The sequence below is a fragment of the Puntigrus tetrazona genome, chromosome 5 (genome assembly GCF_018831695.1).
Source record: "Puntigrus tetrazona isolate hp1 chromosome 5, ASM1883169v1, whole genome shotgun sequence".
NCBI lineage: Eukaryota > Metazoa > Chordata > Actinopteri > Cypriniformes > Cyprinidae > Puntigrus > Puntigrus tetrazona.
This window is the reverse complement of record NC_056703.1, coordinates 6,557,320-6,583,766: the sequence shown is the minus strand read 5'-3', so window position 1 is coordinate 6,583,766 and position 26,447 is coordinate 6,557,320. Positions and strand designations below refer to the sequence as shown.

At 42.0% G+C, this 26,447-nt stretch overlaps 1 protein-coding gene across 2 annotated transcripts in view; it reads right to left on the bottom strand.

The window, feature by feature from the left end:
- The window catches only part of fibcd1b (fibrinogen C domain containing 1b), a 69,045-nt gene that overhangs the window by 7,814 nt on the left and 34,784 nt on the right, over positions 1-26,447 (bottom strand). For both annotated transcript variants that reach the window (XM_043238155.1, XM_043238156.1), the window contains one exon: positions 18,232-18,328. In XM_043238155.1, coding sequence (XP_043094090.1) covers positions 18,232-18,328 — 97 coding nt within the window. The remainder of the gene's footprint in view (positions 1-18,231; positions 18,329-26,447) is intronic.

Here is a 26,447-nt window from a genome sequence, read left to right as displayed (position 1 = left end):
TTTGGCACACAGATATAGGACAGTCTCAGTATTAACTATAACAGAAATATCTGTAATACCATCAATAGGCCAAATTTGCACCTTTTCGCTAATAACTTTTGAACTGTAATTTTTTTTTCTCGTTAATTCATTGATATGCAGGAGTTGAACGTGCATCAAAATTAAAATTTTAAGTCAAGATTTTTTCGCAATTTTACATTTTCCTGAAAAAAACTTTTTGGAACCGTTCACTTTTCATCAAAATTTTGATCATTTTTAATTTTGATAAAAATTTGGTTGAATAGATTTTTTTTTACCATTTGAATTTGAATTTGACATACATTTTTGTAAAAATGGACATGACGCTACTTTCAGAATGCAATTATATCTATCCTCACCATACATGTTAGCAATTTTAGAATAGATTTTTTTTTCAAAGTAGTCAAATTCAGCAGGCAAACTGCATGAGTATAAAACAGCACAGAATCATAGCTTCAGTGAGCAGAAAAAACAAATCTGCATTAATTATGTTAATAATATGTAAAGTGTTAAACAGCCAATATGAATCACAAAAATAAATAAACCTATCTTTAGTATGAATACTTTCACTTTCTGTAGCTTGTATATAAAATAATGCAATAAAACACTGAAATGTTCAAATACCTATTATTATGCAGAGCAAATGCATGCTTTAAAAATTCATATATGGCTACTATGCATTAAAGCTGCATGGAAAACAACCAGGTCTTAGGGGAGATTCACACTTTTCTTATTTTGTTGTTTTTTGGCCCGCATTTCCAGACCCATAAACATCGGATGAAAAAAAATCTTTCAGCACTGTCCTCACATATAAACACTGAGTTGAATTATCAAAATTAATTCGACGTGTAAACATATGAGCACTCATACAAGGAAATTGATAAAGAAGAGCAGAATGAAAGAAAAACGAGGAGGGAAACAGCAACAAACGAACTTTTGCTTCGTTCAAAAAAATAAATAAAATAATTTATTTTTGAACAGAGGAGAAGAAACCTGCTACTTCACACGCAATTTACATAACTTTAATTCAGGCTTAATTAAAACCCTTGAGATTTTCCCTGAGGCTCATTTGGAATAATTAAACATTGGGAGTATTTTACGCCCTTCTTGCATTTCTACCAAAGAAGGGGCCAAACAGGCAAGTCTGTGCGCATAAAACTCAGGTGTGCCAGAATTTTCAATTAAACATTCGTGAAGACATTTTACTAAACTGCATTTTGTCTTGAATTATCATACTGATTGCTCATTTAACAAGAGAGAGTGAATGTGAGTCATTGTGTGCTGCTTAATGTTTCTTCTTTGATTATTACACACTAAAGCAGAATTTATAATGAAATATATATATATATATATATATATATATATATATATATATATATATATATATATATATATATATAATCATTCCTTGATCAAAGATGAAACACATAATGACTGTTTTATATGCAGTTTGATAGGTGTCATTGAAGTTACAAATGTAATATAGTCAAGAGCATTGAGATATTTTCTCTTTTTTGTTGAATGACAGACGGCAGGAATTATAGTCTGCTGTCACTTTAAGAGCTGCCCAGATCCAATATACTGTTGCCCAAGTGCTTTTTTTCCTCAGCTGTTTGCTGTCACTTAAAACCTAAATTACTGTGTTTATGAGGACGCTTGCAAAGGCATTTAGACGCATACAAGTGTGTGTGTGTAACCGTTCAAAGCCTAAAGCAGCAAAAATAACTTCATTCAATACTCCCGCACTCTGTCTTCACATGCGTGCATATAATCAAATGACTTCAACAGCTTAAAATCACTTGCAGTTCTTATAAACAATAAGCTTTCGTGACTATGTAGCAGAGGAACATAATGTGAGTGTGTTACCGAGACGATAGTCAAAGATCAGCATGTCTACTGGTATACTGCCCACACAACAATTAAATTAGACTAACCCTAATTCAAACTCGAATCTTACGTTAGAGTTTTTTTTGCATTTTCTGAATCTAAAAACTAACTTTTATATCTAACCGACGGCATCCTGAAATGTCCCTAAAAGCAGATTTTGCCAGATTTATCTGACCTCTGGGGACGCATTAGTCCCCGACCCGCAGCTAAGCAAACCCCCACGCGCACATATTTAGAAAGAGAGAAAGAAAGTGCGCATGATAGACCGTCCATATTCTCGCTCTTCCACAGCGCACATTCTGTACCTTCTGCCAGATGCCCCGCTATTGTGATACGGGCAGTCAACACCCATGAAGCCTGGGCACTTCCTATTTTGCCAGTAACATAAATAGACACTGATATATTGAGGCAGAAAGCGGATTGTGTGTTGAGCACAAATTTAAGAGAGCAGCACAATAAAAAGCCTACGGGCATCGGCAGTCGCACTGCACACCTGTGATAAATACCACTCTAAAAATGACATATTCCGGCAATTATGCAGGGAAAAATTGGGTCAGAGCAATCCATAACATTTCAAAGCTCCTCTATACACACGCACAAGCGCACTCTCGGCGAATACAGATATCATTCTAAAACATGAAACATAAACCATTTATTCTAGTTGCGCATAATACACACGTTAAATTGCTAGTCATTTAAATAATGGTGCTCTGTTCCGTCTTCTGCCAGCTAGGCTGACAAAAGACAACATCTTGATTCTGATTAATGTGTTAACGTCTTCAATTTGCAGCTAATTTGAGTGATACAATTGTCTGGCTTATTAACAATTCATACAGACTGTGCACAGCTACACTTCTTTTTTCGCCATGGTAAAAGGTTCAAATATTAATGATTTATTTGCTTAGATCCGAAAAGTATGTTGCGAGGGAAACGCATTGAGCGGTTATAAATATCCCTTAAGCCATTTTTCCACATTCACATGGTTTTACTCCAGGAAAGAGACAGAGCGCTTGAATCATTACGCTCCATCTTTTTCTCTTTCTGTCCTCTTTCAGTGACATTTCTGCAAGTTAAAATATTCATAATGCTTTTTCTCTCTGTGTGACTCTGCGCAAAAAGAAAGGGAAAGAAAGAAGAGGGTAAGGGAAAGAGAACTCACAGGAAGCAATGTGAAGTGTGTGTTTGGTGAAGAAGAATGAACAGAGGCATGAATAGTGCGATGGAGAGATGGAGGGCAGCGGAGAGGGCAGAAAGTGGAGGGGTGTCTTTGAACACCTGTCTATTCTTACTCTCTCCCATCAAGACGAGAGACGAACGGAAAGGATCTCCCACAGACTTCAAAGGGAGAAGCTCGGGGGGGAAAAAACGCAATTTGTGTGAGCACACACACACACACACGAGCGCAGAGGACACACACACAAAAAACACACACGTGCCGACAAGACTCGAGGGTTTGTGATAAAAAAATAAAAAAATAAAAAATAACCACATGCACACATTTAGAAATCTGTAAAAATATAAGAATTTCCTAGTGACCGCTGTTGAGAACGTTTGGAAACGCAAGCTAAATATTAACCTGTTTTTATTTTTTCCGGGCAACTGATTTCCAAAATCAGATCAAAGCATCAAAATTATTCAAAAATTGACTAAAGAATAAAGATTTGTGGTAATTAAAAAAAATGTATGAAAATAATTAGCATTCATGCTTCGCAGCTACTGATTCGTTTTTTCTTATATAGCAACAACGCAGCTTCTGATGTGTCCTGAAGAGCAAAACTAGATGAAGACATCGGGATGGAAGCGGTGAGCTACACCAGAGACCTCTAGATCAGTGCGGATGAGGTTTCGTCACCTATTTTCACTGTGTTCTAGAATCCAGTTACAAAAGGAAAACCTAAGTTTGAAGAGCAGCTCAGAAAAAGTGACACCTGAGGGGGGGAAAGCAGCTATACAGTCTCTAACTCACTTCCTGACACATAGTACGTGTCACACGCGTGTAGATGTTCAAAAGCAGAGAGCGCAGCCAGAGAAATGACTCACCAGCAGAGCTGTATGCAAAAACCAGAGTATCCAGCCAGACTCACAGACGAGTTCCATCGGAGACATAATCTGTCTTTCCAAACATTGCCAATGCACTCGAGTAGTCATTATTCAAAACAACTAAGGGAAATGTCCTTTTTTCTGACTAGCAATGGAAAGTCCTCAAACTAAATAAGATGTACTCCATGTTTCTTTTTCCTTTAAAGTGGGGTTTCAAGAAGTTGCCATTATGAAAACCTGAAGAGCCTGTTAAAGGGGTACTATGGACAGATAAAACATATTATAGTGTACAGTTCCAGAATAAAACTAACAAAAATAACAACACCTTATAGCGTGACTGTTGTTTCTTAGTTTATGCTCTCGAGCCACACAGGGGTCACGTTTTTTGAGTCAACGGTAGATCTGCAGCTTAAGATAACTATGACATAAGCTCAGCACATTTAGATATAGTATGAACATGAGTCATTCCTAAAATTAAATGGTTTAGTTTTCCTCCGTATAACTGCATTTTGAAAGAGTTCTTAATACATTCCTGGTGATAAGAACACACGGCCTTAAAGGGATAGTTCACAAAAAAATTTTCACAGTTTCCTCGTCTTCGTGTCGATCCAAACATGTATGACTTTCTTGTTTTTGTGGAACAAAAATTATGATACTGATGGGGAAAACAGCTTGTAGCCAACAGTTTGTAGCCAAATTAATTGAAAATACAGTAAATAAACAAAAGAAAATGTCAATTTGCGTTCCGCAGAAGAGAGAAAGTCATACAGGTTTAGAATGGAACAAAGTTACAGGGTCAGTTCATTCAAAAATGAAAATTCTGTCATTAATTACTCATTCTTTACTACACCTGGAAAGGCCAAAGCACACTGCATAGAGAAACGCTAACAAACTAGTCTGTTGGAGTTGGATTAATGTGTTCCCCCTGTTGGCGTTGGTTGGAGTTTGTTTCCACCAGAGATAACATGCTTAATCTGCATTTGTTGGGTTGTGGAATGTCTAAACAGTGTGAAATTGTTTTCCAACAAATGACAACAAATCATAATCTGACGTGTCCACGAACCGTTGACATGACTATGCGCAAGTTTCACACGAAGAGTGCCTCTTTTCTGGCAACGAATGACTCGCATAGAAATGAATAACAGTAAAATTTAGATTGTGGCTACAGGATTATCCATTTCTTACCCAGTCAGACTTGCACCATCTACACCAGATGCGAACAGCGCAGCGTAACACGACAAAATACAACAGAAGTTCTATGGATTATGATCAATGATGGCGATTGACAATGGATGCGATGCGACAAATATCACGTCTGGTGTAAACACTGCTTTATTTGAATAAAATTAAATTCAGTTGGCGTCGATAGCCTCGTGGGCAGCTCGTTGACATTGAGCCCGTCGCAAGTTTGATTCCTGTCTTACAGACCTTTCCCGATCCCCCTTCTCTCTAATCAAGACATTTTTGCTGTATTCTGAGAGCTCTCTGAACCTCCCACAGACAGTAATGTAATTAACATGATCAAGGTCCAGAAAAGCAGCAAGGACATTGGTAAAATGATCCATGTGACATCAGGGGTTGAACTATGCCACAAAGCTATGAGATTACTTATTGCGCGCAAAGAAAATAAAAAATAATTTAACTATTTGTGTCTTCCACGTCATCCTGGTGCCATTTTGGAGAGTATCCGTAAACAGCATATGCTATTGTGTGTCTTCTGAACCACTGGGATGCATTTATTACGTTGTTTACACTTTGATCTGAATGAAAACAACGTATCTGTGTGGCTCAGCTGACACAAAACAGCATACATTGTTTCGTATGTGATGCTTTCCACAATGAAGCCAGGCTGACGTGGCGGAGATAAATAGTCGAATAAAGTCATTTTTTTTCTCCGTGCACAAAAAACATTCTCAGTTATGGTTGAACCCCTGATGTCACATGGATTATTTTACAGATGTCTTTGCTGCGTTTCTGGACCTTTATCGTGGTAATCACATTGCTGTCAAGGGAGGGTCAGAGAGTCAAAAATAACATAATTTGTGTTCTGAAGATTAAGGGCTGTCTTAAGGGTTTGGAACAACATGAGAGTAATTAATGAAAGAATTTTCATTTTGGGTGAGCTATCGCTTTAATTTTTAAGTGAACTCTCCCTTTAAGCTGGTCTAAGATGGTTTCCCAATATGGCAAAGCTGGTCTTTAGTTATTCTAACAAGTGCCCAATGCAGCTTTAAAACCTGGCAAAAAATAAAAAAAATGTTTGCAAACCAGCTTAAGCCAGTTTCAGATGTATTTTTTTTCCATCATTGATATTGTTTAAATAACTTTCAGAGTCATTTAATAATGCTTTCAGCTACCGATAGATTGTAGTACTCTAAGCTCCATTTAACATATTTTTGCATATTTAAATCTTTTCTGCAGAATTGTGCTGTTCCCTTTCAGTCGGTCACTCCGAGTCACGTCGGATGACCGACGAATTGGGATCTCGCTTCGAGAGACCAATCTACTTCGAGTGTATCTAAACAAGCCAATTGAAGATTGGCATGCGCTAATCGCATCCAGCTGCCGCTGATCACAGCGCGTGTATAAATAAGCAGCGGGTGCAGCGCATATTCAGCTTTTCGCCGGAGCCGAAGCGTGACTGTTCCGCTCCAAAGACGATCTACGAGTGTTGGAGTACGGCGTTTCAGCGGAGGTCGTTTTCCTGCGTCGAGTGGATTGCCACAATCAGGCTGCACTACCCCCCTGTTTGTGTGCAAAACGGCTATCCCCTGTTGCCGCAGCACTAAAAAGAGCATTCGCGGGTGCGTCTTTTTAAAGACGACGTTACGTCTGGCAAACTCGACGCGTCTTGGAAGACAGCGTGGGTCTTGCTTCAGACTCACGACACCCGTGTGTTTCTGGATGCGGTTGTTACCTGGTGTTAGGTGATGGTCACAATCGTTGCCTCGTGTGCCTGGGCTTAGCACGCTGAGGTGGCGGTTGTGGATGAATCATTTCTCGCGGGGAGATGGTCATCTCGGAGTGATGGGCGGGCTCTGTCGCCTTGAAAAAGGAGGCGGAGCTTGTGTTTGCTCGACTTGGTTCTCATTCTGGCTGCAGACAGGTGGGCTCCATTTCGTTGCGACACAAAGCTTAAACTCTGCAACCAGTGGAGCTGCAAAGGGGCAGTCTGGACCCTCACGTGGGGTATCAGCTGTACCCTCTTGGGCTCCCCCTGATGATCAGAAGTCAATCGCTGCATCGGAAGGTGAGCCAGACATTTCTGGAAGTGAAGATCCGGTTGCTCTCCGCGTCTACCAGGCGTTGAATGTACTGGATACAGATCTAGAAATGGTGGCTATGCTTGCCCAGGCCGTCGAGGTGATCGGGATCAAGTGGAAACCTCCACTGCTTCCCGGGCCCTCGAGGCTGGACGATTGGTATTTAAGGGTGGCTTGCGCTGGTTCTCAGGGCCCCACCCTGGTACCTTTCTTCCCGGAAGTGCATGAGGAGCTTACTGGGATGTGGAAAGCACCTTTCACTGCCAGAAACTGCCCCAGTGGCTCCTCCTCCTTCACCACCCTTGACAGTGGCACAGCCAGGGAGTTACGGTGATCGCCCCCCCAGTGGAGCGGTCAGTTGGGATGCAGCTGTGTCCCAATGCCGTTTCCGCTTAGTGCGGTGATCCTGTGCTCCCCTCCCGGGCCTGCAGGTACTCGTCGGCTCTGAACGGCAGTGCCTTGTGCGGCCTGTGGACAAGCTGCGTCTGCAGTACACGCTTTGGCGTTGTTGCAGGTTCATCAGGCCAAGGCACTGAAGGATCTGCACAGGGGTGGTCATGACCTGGAAGTTCTGAAAGAACTCTGTATCGTGATGGACCTCGCGCCACGAGCGACGAAGGTCACAACGCGGTCTCTGGGTTGTGCGATGGCCACTACGGTGGTCCAGAAACGCCATCTGTGGCTGTGTCTGGTCGACATGCGCGAGGTAGACAAGACACGTTCCTTGAATGCCCCCATGTCCCAGACCGGCCACTTCGGCGACGCAGTGGAGAACTTTGCCCAGCAGTTCTCCGCTGCCCAGAAGCAGACTGAGGTAAGAAACATCCTGCCTCGGCGTGCAGCTGCTGCCTTCACCCAGCCGCCGACGGCCCACCTCAGCCAGCTCGTCGCCGAGGTGGTGCCCTGCTGCCGCCACCGCTCCCGTGCAGTCAACGCAGCAGCCCCATCTAGGCAGCACCGTGGAGCTGGCAGCAGGGCAGCCACCCAGCCTGTCCAGGCTCCTGCCAAACCTGGAGGAAAGCGCAGGTGCAAGAGGCCTCAGATCCGGGATGGAGGGAGCTGCTCTGCCGGGCAGAGAATGTTGCCGCTACCTAAAACCTCGACAAGGGCGGTTTCCTCTGTCTCTGGGTCCCCAGGAGAGCGAGGAGTTGAGCGGGCCAGTTCCGCGCCACTCACGCTCTCCTTGGGCTAATATGCAGCAGTGGGAAGACTGGGAGGACGAACCAACAGCCTACCCGCCTCACTTCTGCGGGATGCAGGTAAGAGTTGCACACACTCAGACCCCGCTTCGGACCGCCACGAGGCGCCCGAGCCGGGTCCCTGCACTCCCCTCGCTGCCCCATCGCCTGCACGTCGGTGGTTCCGCTCGAGCCGCTAGTTCGGTCTCTGGATGCCTGGTTGAATCTTCCCAGGCTATCCGGTGGCTCCCTGCGAACCCTTCGACTTCGGCTATATGATTCAGTTCATCCGGCGCCCCCCAAGTTCAGTGGGATCCGCTATATGTCAGTGAACAATGCGTGTGCCCCTGTCTTGTGGGCGGAGATTGCTGTCCTTCTAGTGAAGGCACGATAAAGCCGCTTCCTCCAGCCGATATGAGGTCGGGGCTTACAGCCCATACTTCATAGTGCCCAAGAAAGGCGGTGGGTTATGACCAATCTTGGATCTGTGAGTCCTGAATCGAGCACTCCCGTTCAGGATGTTGACACAGAAACGCCTATTCAGTGCGTCCGTCCCCAGGATTGGTTGCAGCGATCGACCTGAAGGACACGTGACTTTTCGCGTGTGTCGATTCTTCCATGCCACAGGCCATTCCTGAGGTTGGCGTTGAAGGTCGAGCATATCAGTACAAGTCCTACCCTTCGGGCTCTCCCTGTCGCCACGCGTCTTCATGCAAGTCGCGGAAGCAGCCCTTGCTCCACTGAGAGAGTAAGGCGTTCGCATTCTCAACCAACTGGATGACTGGCTCAGTCCGGGCCCAGTTGTGCGAACACAGGGATCTGGTGCTACAGCACCTCAGCCAGTTGGGGTTTCAGGTCAACCAGGAGAAGAGCAAACTCTGTCCAACGCAGAGGATCTCTTTTCTTGGGATGGAGCTGGATTCGATCGATCAGATGGCACACCTCACAGAGGAGCGTGCCATTCGGTGTTGAACTGCTTCAATATGTTAAAGAGCAGGATGGCGGTCCCACTGAAATATTTTCAGAGGCTCCTGGGGCATATGGCAGCCGCGGCCACAGTGATGCCGCTGGGACTAATCCATGAGACCGCTTCAACATTGGCTACACGATCGAGTCCCGAGGTGGGCGTGGCAAAGTGGCACTCACCGGGTTCAAATAACACCGGCCTGCCGCCAAACCTTCACCCCGTGGTCAGACTCTCTCTCGTTCCGGGCGGAGTGCCCCTGGAGAAGGTCTCCAGGTATGCTGTGGTTTCACGGATGCCTCCACCACCGGCTGAGGGGCCACGTACAACGGGCATGCAGTGTCAGGGGTTTGGACGGGCCCTCAACTGCAATGGCACATCAACTGCCTAAAGTTGCTGGCAGTACATCTCGCCTAGGCAGTCTCGAGAACTGCCTTCGAGGCCAGCATGTACTAGTCTGCACAGACAACATACTGACCGTTGCGTACATCAACCAACAAGGTGGTCTACGCTCCCGTCGTATGTCGCAACTAGCCCACACCACCTCCTCCTCCTATGGAGTCGGAAGTTCTGAGGTCGCTTCTCGCCATTCACATTCCAGGAGTGTGCAACCAGGCAGCCGACGAGCTGTCATGAGCTGCACTACCCGGAGAATGGAGACTCCATCCCGGGCGGTTCAGCTGATTGGGAACGTTTCCGAGCCACTCAGGTAGACCTGTTTGCCTCTCCAGAGACTTCCCATTGCCCACTGGCACACAGCTGGCTGCGGGGCCTTTGCAAGTATGTATTTCCCCAGTGAGCCTTCTTGCACAGACACTGTGCAAGGTCAGGAGGACTAGGAGCAGGTCTTGCTAGTAGCACCCTACTGGTGAAGACTTGGTTCCCAGAACTTGTGCTCCTCGCGACAGCCCTCCTTGGCCGATCCCTCTGAGGAAGGATCTTCTGACTCAGAGATGGGGCACCCCTTGGCACCCGCGTCCAGACCTCTGGAAACTCCATGTCTGGTCCCTGGATGGGATGCGGAGGGCTCTAGGTGACCTACCTCAAGAGGTAGTCGACACCATTTCTTCGGCTAGAGTGCCGTCCACGAGACAGGCCTATGCCTTGAAGTAGAGCCTGTTCGTCGAGTGGTGTTCTTCTCAGGTGAAGACCCGGAATTGCCCTATCAGTCGTCAGGCTTATCTTCTTGCAGCAAGGGTTGGAGCGAAGGCTGTCTCCCTCCACTCTTAAAGTCTACGTGGCTGCAATCGCTGCAAATCATGACCCCATAGATGGGAGGTCTGTGGGTAAGCATGGCCGCATTATCAGGTTCCTGAGGGAAGCCAGGAGGTTGAATCCTCCACGGCTCCCAACAGTACCCTCTTGGGACCTGTCTGTAGTGCTGACAGCACTGCAGTAGGCTCCGTTGAACCCTTGCCAGCAGTTGTGCTAAAGTTCTTTTATCTATGAAGACATTGCTCCTGCTCGCATTGGCCTCCATCAAGAGGGTAGGGGACCTGCAGGCTTTTTCGGTCGACGATTCGTGCCTACAGTTTGGGCTCGCGGATTCCCAGGTACCACTGAGGCCACGGCCGGCTACGTGCCCAAGGTTCCCACTACCCCCTTCAGAGACCAGGTGGTGAACCTTCAAGCGCTGCCCTGGAGGAGGCAGACCCAGCCCTGACGTTGCTTGTCCCGTCCGAGCACTCCGATGCTACGTTGACCGGACACAAAGCTTCAGGACCTCAGTCCAGCTCTCGTTTGTCACAGAGGCCGGCAGAAGGGGAGTGCCGCCTCCAAGCAGAGGATGGCTCACTGGATAGTGGACGCCATTACCCTAGCATACCAAGCACAGGGTATGCCCTGCCCCCCCCTTCAGGTTGCGGGCACACTCAGCAAGTGTTGCATCGTCCTGGGCGGTGGCTCGTGGCACCTCGCTGACAGATTGTAGAGCTGCGGGCTGGGCGACCCCCAACACGATTGCTAGATTCTATAGCCTACGTGTGGAACCGGTATCCTCCTGTGTTCTCACCTCAAACTGGTAGAAGCACTGAGAGGCCCGGTTTCGGGTCGGCTTGTTAACCGCTCCAGAGCGTCCATACAGTAGACCCTGTCGAGCTCCTCCATTCCCCTCGGCAGCCAGATGTTGCGGAGCATCGGCGCCAGGCCCTCTCGATGAATCCGTGAGAACCGGTGAGGGCTGGGAGCCATGTAAAGTACCCCAAGAGGACTTTATGTGTGTATTTCCACGGCATAGCCTTAGAGCCCCGTGTTTCCCCGGCAGACCTTTCTGCCCGTCTAAGAGGGTTCAATCACCTCCAATTTTCCATATGCAAACTGAAATACTGTCCATATGCGTATTCGTTCCGAGACCTCCTACGGGAAGGCTGGACTTCCGCACGTCCCTGTTCACTAGAACGTGGGACGTTTCCCAGTGTTCCAGTCTTACGAATGGGTAGTGTTACAAAAGTAGCTGGCTTCTTGTGGTTGAGCCCCGGCCTACGCCGATAGACTGAGGGGGCTTGTGGGCTCCCACAGGACACTGGAAGAGGCAGCGTCCATGGCGTTTTGGTAGGGATCCCAATTCGTCGGTCATCCGACGTGACTCGGAGTGACCGACTGAAAGGGAACGTCTCGGTTACGTATGTAACCCTCGTTCCCTGAAGAAGGGAACGGAGACGTCACGTCCCGTCGCCACGGTGCTGCACCTCTGCTGAAGGGGCCGGGTCACTAGCTCGGCTCCTCAGCGAAAACCTGAATATGCGCTGCACCCGCTGCTTATTTATACACGCGCTGTGATCAGCGGCAGCTGGATGCGATTAGCGCATGCCAATCTTCAATTGGCTTGTTTAGATACACTCGAAGTAGATTGGTCTCTCGAAGCGAGATCCCAATTCGTCGGTCATCCGACGTGACGTCTCCGTTCCCTTCTTCAGGGAACGAGGGTTACATACGTAACCGAGACGATTCTCTCCCACAGTCAGTGCTGAAAACATGACAAAAATGTGCTGATTTCCACCGAGAGTGATCCAAGAGCAAAACAAGATGATTAACAGAGATGATTAGTACACTAATGGAGGCTATTAAGGAGAGAAAGAGAGAGAGAGAGAGCAACAGAATGAGAATGGGTTGGGGATTTTAAGATGGACAAAGATGATGAACAAGTAACTACAAATGCAATGTCATCTGTGCGTCCACAGAGCCTGGGTCGACTGGATTAAGATAAATCTTTTCATAACTCTGAGGTCTCAGTGAGGTACTTACAAACGCGGCACATGTATGCTTGAGCTCTCTTTCACCTCTGTGACACTGGACTGACACTAAAGCACTCACTCCCTCGCTGAGACATCTATCATCTCAACACCCTTCCTCTCTTCCCTTCATTCTCTTCTTACTTTTTACGCCTATCATATTTCTCAGCGATATTAAAATCCAATGACACCCATAGTCAGCATGAGCTGGTGCATTATGGGAAGTGCACTCGTTGGCGCGCTCGGGTTTGTGTGTGTGTCTGTGCGAGAAAGAATTATGTAGGGGGCACTTGTGACTCCGCATAGAAAATGGATGCTCTTTGTTAGGGAGCCATAATTCATAGTGCTATAATTGATTGGGGAGTGTGAGGATTTACAACCAGAAAGAAGGGAAGAAATAAAAGAGAAACTGCTGATAGAGACAGAAAGGGAACACAGAGTGAAACAGAAAAAAGGAAGCGAATGTGTCTAAATAGAACATGATAATGATCTCTCATCTCCTCTGTCATATCTTCTATGTGAAGTGCGAATGAGCTCCCCAGTGACAACCAAGTCACTTTAACACTAGTTTTTTTTCCTATCTGATTAAATCAGATTTGGAGTGAATAAGACAATGTCCCTAGATAATGTTATCAATGACAGAGCTTGCCTTGACTGCGCACAAAGCAGTGTTTCAAGCTGATTCTTGTAACCAAGAAGCATCTATTAGTCAGTCTGAATCAGGCCTGGGACCACCTATCTGTTTCTTTCTTCACTATTCTGTATATATAATATTAGTGGTTCAAGTGGTTTTTGAGTCACAGATCGGATGAATTGGAAAAAATATATATTAATGTGGCCTTGCCTTTCATTTATCACCTAAAGCACACTGTACACAAAGTTTTAATTTTTTTTTTAAATAGGTGAATTTTCCTAGTCTAACTCCCGAGAGTTAAACGTTGAGTTTTACCGTTTTTTTGAATCCATTCAGTCATTCTCCGGATCTGTCGGTAGCACTTTTAGCTGTAGCTTAACATAAATCTTTGAATCCGATTAGACCATTAGCATCACTCTTAAAAATGACCAGATAGTTTCAATATTTTTCCGATTTAAAACTTGACTCTATAGTTACACTGTGCACCGACGTACCATGGTTGCATCAGGCCAATTATATTATGTAGCGCCTAAAATTGGACTATTTTCAGGCACTATCATGCGTAACATCGTTGCGACTGCTGCAGCCATGATACGGCAGCAAAGGTTCTTGATTTTTACGTCGCTTCTATTCTATCTATAAATAGTTCCTAGTTATATCAGCCTAGAAAATAGCAACTTTTTATTTTACGTCAGCCTCAGGACACAATGTAACTACAGAAGAGCCAAGTTTTAAGTAGGAAAAATATCAAAACCGGTCAATTTTTTAGTATGTTGCTACCGATCTAATCAGATTTAATGATCTATGCTAAGCTGCAGCTAAAAGTGCTGTACTGCCAGACTCGGAGATCGGCTGAATGGATTCAAAAACGGTAAAACTCATGTGTTTAACTCTAGGGGAGTTGGAAAATGAGCCCATTTTCAAAAAAAAGTGGCGTTTTCCTTCAATGCCACAGCAAAAAACTGCTTAACTAAGAAAGTTCAAACAGGAGTAAAGGCAAAAACAACAAATACACAAATTACTTTATAATACGGTGACACTAATATGCATTAATTCATGCTTAACAAATGCACAGATAATCATAAATTAATGTCTAACTCACGAAGAACCAAGAAATGTATTTATAATTCCTGCATCAGCAACAAATAAATATTCTTTTGGATTCATAGATTAAGTAATCAATAAACTGTTATTAGTTAAATGTGTCGTAAAGTATTAATTCTCTAATGAAGTATTGTATAAATAGTCTAAAGTCATAGGTTAATTATCACAATGGGTTAAAGAATGCATTTCAACTTACAGGTGTCTGCTTTAAATTAATCATTAACAAATTATTTGCATGGTCATCATTATGTTTTGACTTTACATGATGAGGCACATGTCTAACTAATTTAAAATATATGACATATTGCTTAATTAATTAGCTCTGTGCCTCACCAAGTAAAGTAACACAATGATACCTTTGCATATCATTAGCTAATGATTAATTAAAGCAGGCAACTGGAAGGCTTTGAAAGACATGACTTCGAATCAGTGTGGTAATTAACATATGAATTTAGTTAATTAGTTAATATAATATAATATGTTATCAGGGAATAATACATTATGACATATTTAACTAATAACAATTTATTGTTTACTTAATCTATGAACAATACAGAATGGTCATTAGTTGCTGATGCAGTAATCATTACATTTGCAGCAATTTGGTAACAAGCAGTTGTTTGATTTTGGTTCATAGTGCATCTAATATATTAATACACATCAGATTTCTTTCTCAACTGTTTTTGTTGATGTAAGACATAACCTAATGATTGCAGAGGTGGATATTCTGACATAATTTTATGTTTATATGCGTTGTCTTTCCCCTCTTTTTGCACTGTAATGGTTTAAAACATTTAAATGTATAAATTGGCAAGTCATGAACCGGGCAAAATGATAAACCTCAAGTCCACAGAATCAGACTACCATCATTTGCACAATATTAGATCGCTGGTTCCTCCTGAATTAAAGTTCTGAGTAAACTATCCCTGTCACTCACACCCACTGTGAACCAGATAAACAATACAATACAAACCTGCCACAATCTACCATCACTGACTCAGTCCAAAGGCCTTTTATAAACCATCTGACATTTAGACACCTGTCCTGCTTTAAAGGAAATTTAATCATATTGAAAATTTCCTCACGCTTACACCATATGAGTTTGTATAGAAAAGATGAGGAGACATTTAGCAATACATCACTTGCCCTAGGCATCTAATTTCTGGTGTTTTTCAGAGTCAGTAAGGTCTCTTTAACTGTGAATTTAACTGCCTGTCACCATAGGTGTCTTAAGGACTGTTCAACAGGTGCATGTGCAATATTTTTTTAACCCAGTAAAGATCTGTAAAGCTTATATGGATTTAAAAAAAATAACCTTTAAAATACAGTATCCTGAAAATGGGGCGTTCATTTATTTATTGGTTTATTTACGCTGTGAAACTCTCTCTCTCTCTCACACACACACATACACTGACATTTCTATAATAACTGCCAGATCACAGCTGAATCCTGGTTGAGAAAAAACATAAATTTCTACAACATCTTTAACCTTGAGAGGATCTTGCCTTCATCTGCCACATCACTTTTCCCATTTATATACTGTATGTGTTAACTGGCAGTTATAGTTTGAATGTACGGCATGTGTGTATTGTATCAGTAAATACTTTCTCAATGTGCACTTTCCTTTTTCTACGACTTGGGTCCATGAAGTAGAAAAATAAAGAAAAACTCATATTTGACATATAAACATTTTCATGGCATCTTTTTCTCTCACATTTCTATTGACCATATCAGATGAACTACAAAAAGAAAGAGAGCTGAATGACTTCGCAATCCTTGCTGCCTGTCCTTTGTTTAGTACGATGCTGCCTTGCTTTGTGCTTATCGCTTGAAAATCTTTAACTTGAGGCATAAGGACTTTTGACGTAAATCTAATTAACGATGGTCAGATAACGTAACGCAGGTACATGAAAGGAGGTCCATGACTCCTGCTTATCGGACTTTGCATAAAAACAGTGCAGTGGAGGTACTGCTAAGCAACAAGCGGCAGACACTTAACTCCAATCCTAAAGGTGTGCCTGCTGCCAAAAATAAATAAATATAAGTCAGCTCCTAAAATATTGGTAGACCTGTACTTTTTGAGCCAAAGCTGTTTTCTGTTTTGGCACAGATTGCAGCCCTAGACAGAAATGGAAGGGGAAGCTCTGTTTTTCAAAACTCATCCACTCTATATCATAAAACTAGCCCTATTTCAACCAACATGAGCAGCCTCTGCCATCACCATAACTCCCATGAGCCTTCAGTGGATGTGTTTGATGGCACGTAGGGTCAAGGATAAGAAAGAAAAATTGAGTCATGAGGGAATTTGACTGGTTAAAAGGAACATGATGTAAGCTTTATCTGAATCCCAAGGGTAAAAACAATGTCCATAAGTGTGAGAAGCTTTACACGGCCACTATGGACACTATAATATGGCTTGCTACTCCTGTCCCTCTCTTAGCCTATGGGGAATAAGCGGAACAGGACACTATAGAAACCGCATTGACTGCCTTCTCCAACGCAGCTAATAAAGATTTTGTGCAGAGAAACAAGGTCTGTAAGTTCACACTTGACTAAACCAAACTGTATGTCTCTTTGATGATAATCTACTTAACACAATCAGAATTTATTTCCATGTATAAGTATGCCCTGGAGCGCAAGTGCCTCACTTGGCCACACCAGCAGAAGAGGGGTGGCAGCATTAGAAACAACTGTATCTTCATCTATGCTCCCATGGGCCTGACTGATGCCACATCCATCTGTCATCCTGCATCCGTTGCGCCAATTTATGACCTCACACACCGTGCGTGTGAAAGAGAGTTGCGTCCTTTAAATTCCCTATACAGAACATCCTCTCTCTCTCTGTGTGTGTGTGTATCTTAGCAGAGAACAACAATCCAGTCGCCACTGCTCATCTCATTAAGTGAACACAGAAACAAAAACACTCACGCAGACCAACACACACAATAATGATTCTAGTTTAAACCTCTCTGCAGGTTAAGAGCTTGATTATAGCGCTTTGGCTGTCAAAAGCCATTCTGGCTCGCAAAAATGGTAAACATGGCAATTTGGGCTTTCTTGTTGATTTGATTCCTGCTTGCTACATGGAGTGGAAGAAAAGCAGATGGAACGAGTTGCTGCTTCTCATCCACTGATCATGTGGAGATAGATGTTTAGCACTCGAGATCGGTGCTTTTCGGTTTCGAGGTTGGACCAACAAATAAATGCGTTCGAGGGTGGATGCACAATCAGCCGTTTTTAGCACAATCAACCCTGACAGATCTGTTGACTGTATGGCTCTCTGCAGGTCTGAAAGGTCTGTGGGATGCATTTGGAAATTGCTTCCTGAATTGGAAATGGGGTAGCAAAGATTAGGACACTAAAACAGATTAAGAAATATTGTAATAAATGTATTGTTTTTTTATTCATTTCCATGCAACAGAAAGCAACTGTCACAAGTAGGTAGCGTCAGCTGCACCACAGCATGTTGCAGCACAGTAGCGCTATAGCAAACAGGAACAAGTACACTACAAAGAATATGCGGTCTCTGCTTTGTGCGCTTTGTTATTTGAGCAGACTTTGCCCATGAGCGGTACGGCTACTATACGACCAGATGCACAGGGAGGGCGCACCGTATATAATATAGCATATTTTCAGCTTTTTTTCTCTTTTCAGCCATATAATTTTTGGCGGCCAAATTACGGTGCATCCCTAATATATATATTTACAATCTATATATCACAGTATATATATATATATATACAGATGAATCTATACAGATGTGTAGAAACACCTAGTAAAGGATAAAACTGTCTGGGTGTCTGTGGTTGAGCAGCTGCGCAGGTGTTGGCAGCTTTTTACACTGATAATTTAAAAAATCACAGTTTATGCTCACAGGCTTCCTCTATGTCACAAACACAAACACAGAACTTACCGAGCCAGTACTCTCCAGTGATTTTGCCAAATCCTTCCCTGTAGGAGTCCCACTCCCTGAAGAAGTTCACAGACCCATCCTCCCTCCGCTGGATTACCTGACAAACAGCAGAAACAAAATAATGATTAACTCGTTCACCACCAAACGTGGAATTTTTCATTATTCATGAGACAACGTTTCCCTGTTGTAGCACAGCTTTTTTAAGAGTTTCTGCTTTAATGCTTTTTTAACATCTGAAGATCTATTATGTTCCTACTGTATTTGATTCACACAGTAATTGTTTCTCATGAATGTGATTTGCAACATTCACAGGGGTTAGTTTGATTTTATTGCTGTCAATCCAGAATATCTGTGCTTTCTCTCACCACCCAAATTTAAAATTCTGTATTTAAATACTTTTTGACCACTGACGAACACCACAAATTACCTCTCTAATTTGCGCGCATATTTATTTTATCACTGAAAAAACTAATTGATGTGCTGGAAAGAATTTACAAGAACAATATTTCATAACCGATCTACTACACTGAGATGGAGCTGTAAAAAACAAAATCAAGAATGAGAAGAACAGCACATAAAGAATCAAAATGTGTCATTATTTTTTACCTACTCTACATATTTTAATGACATCCATCATTTTGAGAAATGCACAACATAAAACCATTTTACTTTCTTTTTTTTTAAACAGGAGATGTAAATAATCAGTTAATTAATATGATATTATTAAACATATCTGAATCCACGAGTTGTATCACTGAGGTGACATTTCAATTTATTTTTGCAGAAGTCCACAAGAGAAACAGTCACTGTACAAATAGGGCTTATGATGTATGTATGTGAGCTTACGTGCTTTTGAATAAAATAGGCCTACTGCATGATTGTAGTGCTCTTACTCAGAATAAATCCATAATAACGGTGAACTCTCTCAGAAGAGACTGATATGAGACCTGAACAAACATAATGATGGAACAGCTCAGCACTGTGATCTTAAGAATAATATAATTTAATTGAGTATGATATCTTGAGCTAATAAAGAGTGACTCAAAGAGTAGAACTTACGGAGTTCGTAATCCATTTGTGCACACATACTGTACAGTGCCACTTACAGTTCACTTCTTTTTTGCATTTTTTTAATTTTTTAAACCAGTGGTTTACAGAATTGTATGCATATACGGATGAGTGCGGACGAACAAGCTCGACACATGTGCAGTATCACCTACTTTTGATGACGAATGGTGAGTGGACTTGCTGGATGTCCTCTCACAACCAAAAGACAACAGGATATATATACTGAACTATACGCAGCTAAATGTCAAAGTAACTTTACGTGCAACCACAGAGAACTGTAGACACGTACAAACGTATCCGAATGCATTTTTAGGAAATTACATATTTTTACGTGTTACATATTTTTGTATATTTATGTCGTTCTACTGCGACTATTTTTAGCCATGGACAAAAGGTTGCCGTTGGACCAATGTTTAATGGGATGCCATTAATAGGCTTGTTCAGGTTTTCTTTTATTTCTTTTAGTTATTTTCATCGAATGCATCTCCCACATATGTGTGTTTTAGCAAGGCAGGTTGTGTTGCAAGTTGATAAATGAACATACTTGCCAGGCTACGTGTCACTACTCTGCTTTATTAATTTAAAACCTTTACACCACCACACAAATGTGGCTTTTTTTTAATGACTGTCCTACTACAGGATTTAACACAGAGTTACAGCTCACTACCAGTTACAAAAGACACTACAGTCGTTTTCATTGACTTTCATCGAGTTTTCATAAATTAATTCCTTAAATTATCTTTTGGGCCACCATCTAGTGGCGAAAAATTTTGCCAAACTTACTTGCCGACCTTTGCTTTAAGGTAATTCAGGCTATTAATTAAATATCAGTCCCAAACTAGTCTTTGGTATTAAGCTGGGATGAGCCACCACCTGTAATGTGTTATTAAGAAATATCATTTACATTTCCAAATATTAATTTCACCAATAATTGTAATAGTCCTGGGAATTTTTTGTATGCACAAGGAGTCTGAAAGCCAGTGCTCTACACAGAGATCTGATCTCATCATCATCATCATCATCATCATCATCATCATCATCAGTCTGTCTGGAATGACATGAAGAAACTGAGACAGACTAAATTCAGAAGAACCGTGGCAATGTCTCCACGATGCTTCAAGAGACCAACCTGCAACTTTAGTCAGGGACACCCCTACAACATCTTATATTGAACCAAAATTTCTACTAAACAACACTACATTAAAGTGTACCCCTAACAAACCCCTAACATCATATGAAATTGCTGCCAAGATGTTTTAAACACCTAAAAACCAGCGTTAACACAAACGCTAAATGTGAACGGTTGGTTTAAAGGTTATTTACGGACAAAAATATGTTTACAGTGAAGGTCAAAAGCATTTTCCCAGTGTACAGCAAGCAGAGGAGCAGGGCAGTTGAATTTAGAGTATAACTTTCAGCAAATATAGACAAGGCGTCTTAAGAAAGTGCAATAGTGGACGTGCACGGAATAAAAGACATCAAATGTGCCAGCCCATTATGAGTCTGTCAAAGTCGCTGACACTGGCTTTGATTGCGTCTGTGTGAGATTTTATGTGTTTTTTTTATGGCGCAGAAGGGCATTCAGTGCAATATGGTAATTAGAAACAACACTCAGGGGTCTGTGTTTGTTCTTCTGCGTTATCTATAATCCCTCTGGATAAATGGCATGTTTGCAAAACTGATAATTACTTTAATTTGATTGATGTATTGAAGAAGTTTAAAGCCTTTTACCAGCTAATTTGCAGTGTACTCTGCATTAATTACTCCGTAAAAGTCTGGAAAACTGTTTCTGTGGAGTCTGTCTAAATGATGTCAAATATGGATGCGAATGACAACCTAATCACTGAAGTCACAGGTTTATGCGTGTGGTCCGTTGAGTTCATTAGCAGGTGGACTTTGTTTTCTGTTGAAATTTGGAAGAGAAGAGAGGTCGATCCAGTACAGGTTGACAGCTGTCAGTCATCTTAAAGGTTTCACTCTCTCTCGCTTCAGTCCCGCCCCGTAGCTGCCCTAGAGGCTCCTGGGAGATCAACCCTGCATGCACGGAACCCAGTCAGACACCACTGTCAAGGTTGAAATTACACATGCATCCACACACACATACAATCATGTCTGGGTGTTATCTTGCCTTTTTTCCAAAGATTTAAGGCAGGCTAGTAGTGAAGGTCAAAGGGGCATTGACCATCACTGTCTAACAACAGTGTCAGCAGAAGCAAAGAATCAGACAGAGAGAGAGGGGGAGCATTAAAGGTGAAATCAGAATTTGTCGACCCCTTTCTCAATGTCCCTGTCACCTAACAGCTTTCAGGGATGAAGCAATATCTCTCCAGCATATGTAGGTAAAATAATTTTTTTTGTGTAAAGTACAAAGTTTACCTAAAAGGTCTGTTACCTGAAACTGTCAAACGCTTAACGTGGAACTAAAAAAAAATACATTTTAAGAAAATGTTTTTGTCTCTACAGAGAAATCAAAAGAAATCAAAACATTCAAGCTCCAAAAATGTTCCAAAAGGCTTGAGTGTTATACTAGTATAAAATCTTTTACTATTTGAACATGAACAGGTCAAAATACAAGTGAAAATTTAATTGACTCCCAGTTTAAAATTAAACAATGACTAATACACAGATACATACACTTATAATATACCTCAGATGTCACTGTGCTTAATCGTTATTATAATATGCTATTATTTTGAGGTTTGTGTTGCCATATTTGATGTAGTCTATGTAAACTGAATTCTGTTTATCATAAAGAACGCTTCCTATCCTTATCCTCTTTCAGAGCTCGAAAGATTTGCATTAATAATAATGTGCACAAAACGGCTCACAATTATTTAAAACGTTATGATATTAAAGATGATATCATCCTACAACTGCATGCAAATAAATGCAATTTCACATACAGCTATTAATTATAATTCACTCTAAAAATATGAGAAAAAAAATGTCCGTTTATAGTCTGTATCTATTATTCAGATTGGGAAAAGTGTGACAGGAAGACTTAATGAGCCGATTCATGTCATTCACACAATTAAAAGACTTGATGTCACCTCATATAATATTAGCCTCCTGACACCCTGGTGTTTACAGTAATTGATCCGAAACCCTTACAGTGCAGTGATCTGTGAATCTCGCCCTGTGGTCTTTGTGTCATGACTGTGCCATTTCACCACAAATGACAAACTGCACCCAAAATGTCAGTCGCTGCCGACCGGACTAATTAAAATTCTCTTTTAATTAAAGTCCCCACCGAAGGATTATAGCAGCTGAGGGCATCGCTGTGGTGGCGTCTGCTCTGTGCTCCCAGTACAGAGCCTTTATGAAATCAATATCATTTTTTTTCTGCATGCGATAAAAAAAGCGAAAATGATTTGTCCTCACTCAAAGAGAGCTCTGTTGTGTTTGCTTATAGCAGGTCCGTTCTTGAAGTGCTACTTGACATTTGATGTGTCACTTGGGTTATGGCTTTTACGTTCCTCAGAGAATAAAAATGAAAAATTAAGCCTGCATTATTAAAGATCTGAGTTTATTCCCTTCGTTAAATATTCAGTAGACCCACATTGTGACTTCACGGTTAAAATTATAATTTGTGTAAGGTGAATTATTATTTAGTTTTCAGTAATAGCTGGGAACGCTTTTGTGAATTTTCCTGGTCTTACATTTAGCCTAGAGATTCGCCTGTCTTTAATAAAAATATGAAATATGGGCTCTATTTTTAATCGGCTGTCAGTAATATAAAAGTACAGTCACTTTTTAGCAGTTTAACTATTCGTTCATCTTGAATTCCTCACACTTTCATCTGTCTACGTAACTTATCTTCACAGTTATTGTAGACCAGTAATCAGTTTCACTTGAATTGTGAGCATCTTGCATTCACTTTGTATTCCTAATACAACATAATACAAAACAAAATCAATACAAAACTTATTATTTATAACTAAGACTTGAATTATTAGTAAGACCTGGGTTCTCAAATTATTCCCTTGGTTGAAATAAATAGTGTGTGTGTGCATTTATTTCCCATTTCGCACAGCTGCAGGGTGAATAATGTGCAACATTCTAGGCTCTCTAGATTTGTGCAGCACAAGGTTGAACCAATAGATACATCGTTCAAATTTAAAACAAAACATTTTTATGGGCGCTTTCTGCTCACCAAATGGGAATAAATCCTTCTCAATGTGATAAACTATCGGTTACCTATTTCTACTCTGCTAGTAGACGTGAATTTAAAAATCAGGTTAAAAAATTATTTTAAAAATGTCTCTGAAAAAACATTTTTCTGACTAAATTTGTTTAACAGATGCCACTTGATTTGATGTTTATTTGATGTCTAAGTGACATTAAAACATTCAGTATTACCGGGAAACTCTAACTCTCTTTTTTTTGGTTGAAAAATGCATTCTTTTTATTACAGTTGAATCTAATCATATTGTCCTCTTAAAAAGGTGTGTGTAGATTTTACCTCAAGTTCAAGAGCAAATGGCTAATCAAAAGTAGGCACGAGGCTTTTTGATTTATTGATGTCTTTGACACTGGATTACAAACTGATGTCTACAGACTTCATCAGCCTACTGCCAGCAAGATTAGAGATAAAACATATTCAGCGCTGCTGCTTCTCTCCCTAGGAACCGGAGTCTTACAAAGCTTCACTGCAGAGTACTTAAACAAGTGACAAAGAACCCTTGGGTGACAGCAGAGAAACACAAGGCATCTCTATTGCCGTTCACTTGCACAATGAGCAAGAAGCATGCATGTGGGGGAGGTGTAATAGCGTGGCCGGTGTTCCTCTCTCAGGACTTGGACGGCTTGTGGTCATTAAGAGATCAATGTGTCTGTCAATCTGTCAATGGTACAGTCAATGCACGTGTCTCCAAACACAGCTTTGTGAGCATTTAAACTGCCACGATATTGTCAGCAGAAGGAACTTAACAGACAGCTGCTTAAGCTCTCGCTGCATTTGATTGGTTTAAACCTACACTGACTACAGCAGAAGTGGACGTGGAACTGACCGGCCTTGCCCCCCCCCCCAAAAAGCGTTTATGCTACACTCGTTATATTGCATTAGAAAGAAATGTCACAAGTGGCATTTAGGGGGAAAAAAAGGATGCTAAAAATATTTGCTGCAAACACTTGACAACCAGAAAATGCAGAAATACTTTTTTAAATGTACGCTTGTGGCAAAAGTGTCACGCGCGGGGATCTGTCAAGTTCAAAGCAGCGCGCATGAAATGAGGACAAGAAACAAGCGATGTAAAAAAGAATTAAAATAGATCTCATGGTCACAAATTAAGAATTTCTTCCCACAGCTGTGTGCCACAATTTGTTCCCTATTTTTTTTTCAAACATAATTCAACATACTAATTAATTCCCTCATCTTAATATAATGATGCCGTATCTTATACAACAAATTCTTACAACATGGCCAATATTAACATAAAAAGAGAGAAATAGTTATTGGTGCCAGGGCCAGCGTGAGCCTTTTAAGGCCCTAAGCGGGAATTTTTTTGGGGGGCCCCTCAGTGCCGCCAATATTTATTGTCAAAGCTTATTATTCATACAAATGTGTTGTAATGTTGCTTACATCATACTATTGTTTGCATGGTATGTTTTTACTCTTCTGTGATTTTTTTTATTGTAACAGTTGCGAACTTCAGGTCTTAGGTGTTAATTTACACTCAGCATGGGTTTGTTTCCCAAAAGCAACTATGGTCGCAAGCTCTGTATCAATAGAGTTTAATGGAAATAACGAGAACGACCATAGTTAGCTAACGATGGCCCTCCACCCTAAACACGCGACTGATTTAACCCTTTGATGCGCCGCGCTTTGGTTGGAGCTGAGAAAAACAAGCTCAGAAAAATAGATGCGGCCCTAAGTGGAAAAAATAAAATTACATTTTTACAGATTTCGTATATTTACCATTGCCCATCAACATACTATATCACAAATTAAATAAATAAAATAAAATGTCATTTCATGTAGGCTACTCTTTGGCGGCCCTCTGATGGCCTCGAGGTTCTAAGCAGCCACTTCCTTCGATTATGCCTTGGACCGGCTCTGATTGGTGCTCATTTTTGCATTGCAGCCACAATGTTCTCAAGTTAGTCAATCGATCATTTAAGGGCTTAATGTAGCTAACAGGGTTGTGAAATAGGTGTGCCTTTTAATTTAGTTCCTGAATTGGAATTACATAGATGCATAGATGATGCAAATATGCAATTTAAATTTGAATGTGAAGAGGCAGAATTAAAATGAATAACCAGATAGGTTTGAAATGTCACTGAGCGAGCCAGGACTAAAAACAAAAGTGCATGATGCCCCTGGCTTGTAATTAGTTGGCCGTTATTGTGAAATAATCCCCCTGATCCCCCTGCCGGGGTTTATTTCCAGATGATCACACCTGACCGTACATTATCCCCTACATCATTATAAGTGTATGGAGACCTCGACATACCAAAACATGAGCGGATAAGCCTGAACCAGCTTTCCGGGTTTCCACACACCACGCCGTGATCGGTTTAATCTGCGTTTGGCAGGGAGGCTGATTGCATCACGAGGGCAAGATCCCGTTCCCGACAAGACACTCAAAACAGATGTCTGGTTTTAATCAGGATGGCAGTAGTCATCACCACTAACAACTCACGCTACGGTACGAAGGCGAGAGAGAGATCCAGACGGATGCAAAAGGAGAATGAATGAATGCAGCAAGGAAATGATGGCTGTAGAGATACGGCTTAATGTTTCTCTGACACGATCACATTCACAGGGAGGTGTGAGAACGCAGCCGGCAGGGATGGGAACATATGCTGCTTCAGCACACTTATGAAGCTGGGTCTTAAAAGCCACTCTTTTGTTCTCAGCCTCACTCCTTTCTTTGAGCGTTCCTCTTTTTCCTCTGTCCTTGATTCTTACCAGTTATCTCTTTCCCTCTGTTCTCCTTAACCGTCTTTCTTTTCCTGCTCTGGACAGGGGAATTACTGGATTAGCATGGAGTGATCAATTGAGAGAGACTGAATCACGTTTGATGTTTAATCTGAAGATTTGGAGACTGTCATTGGTCATCATTACCACGGATATCTCACAGCAAGACAGAAAACGTGCGTGTGAGAGAATGTTTGGTGTAACCTGATTCAGTAACACTGTACTTTGA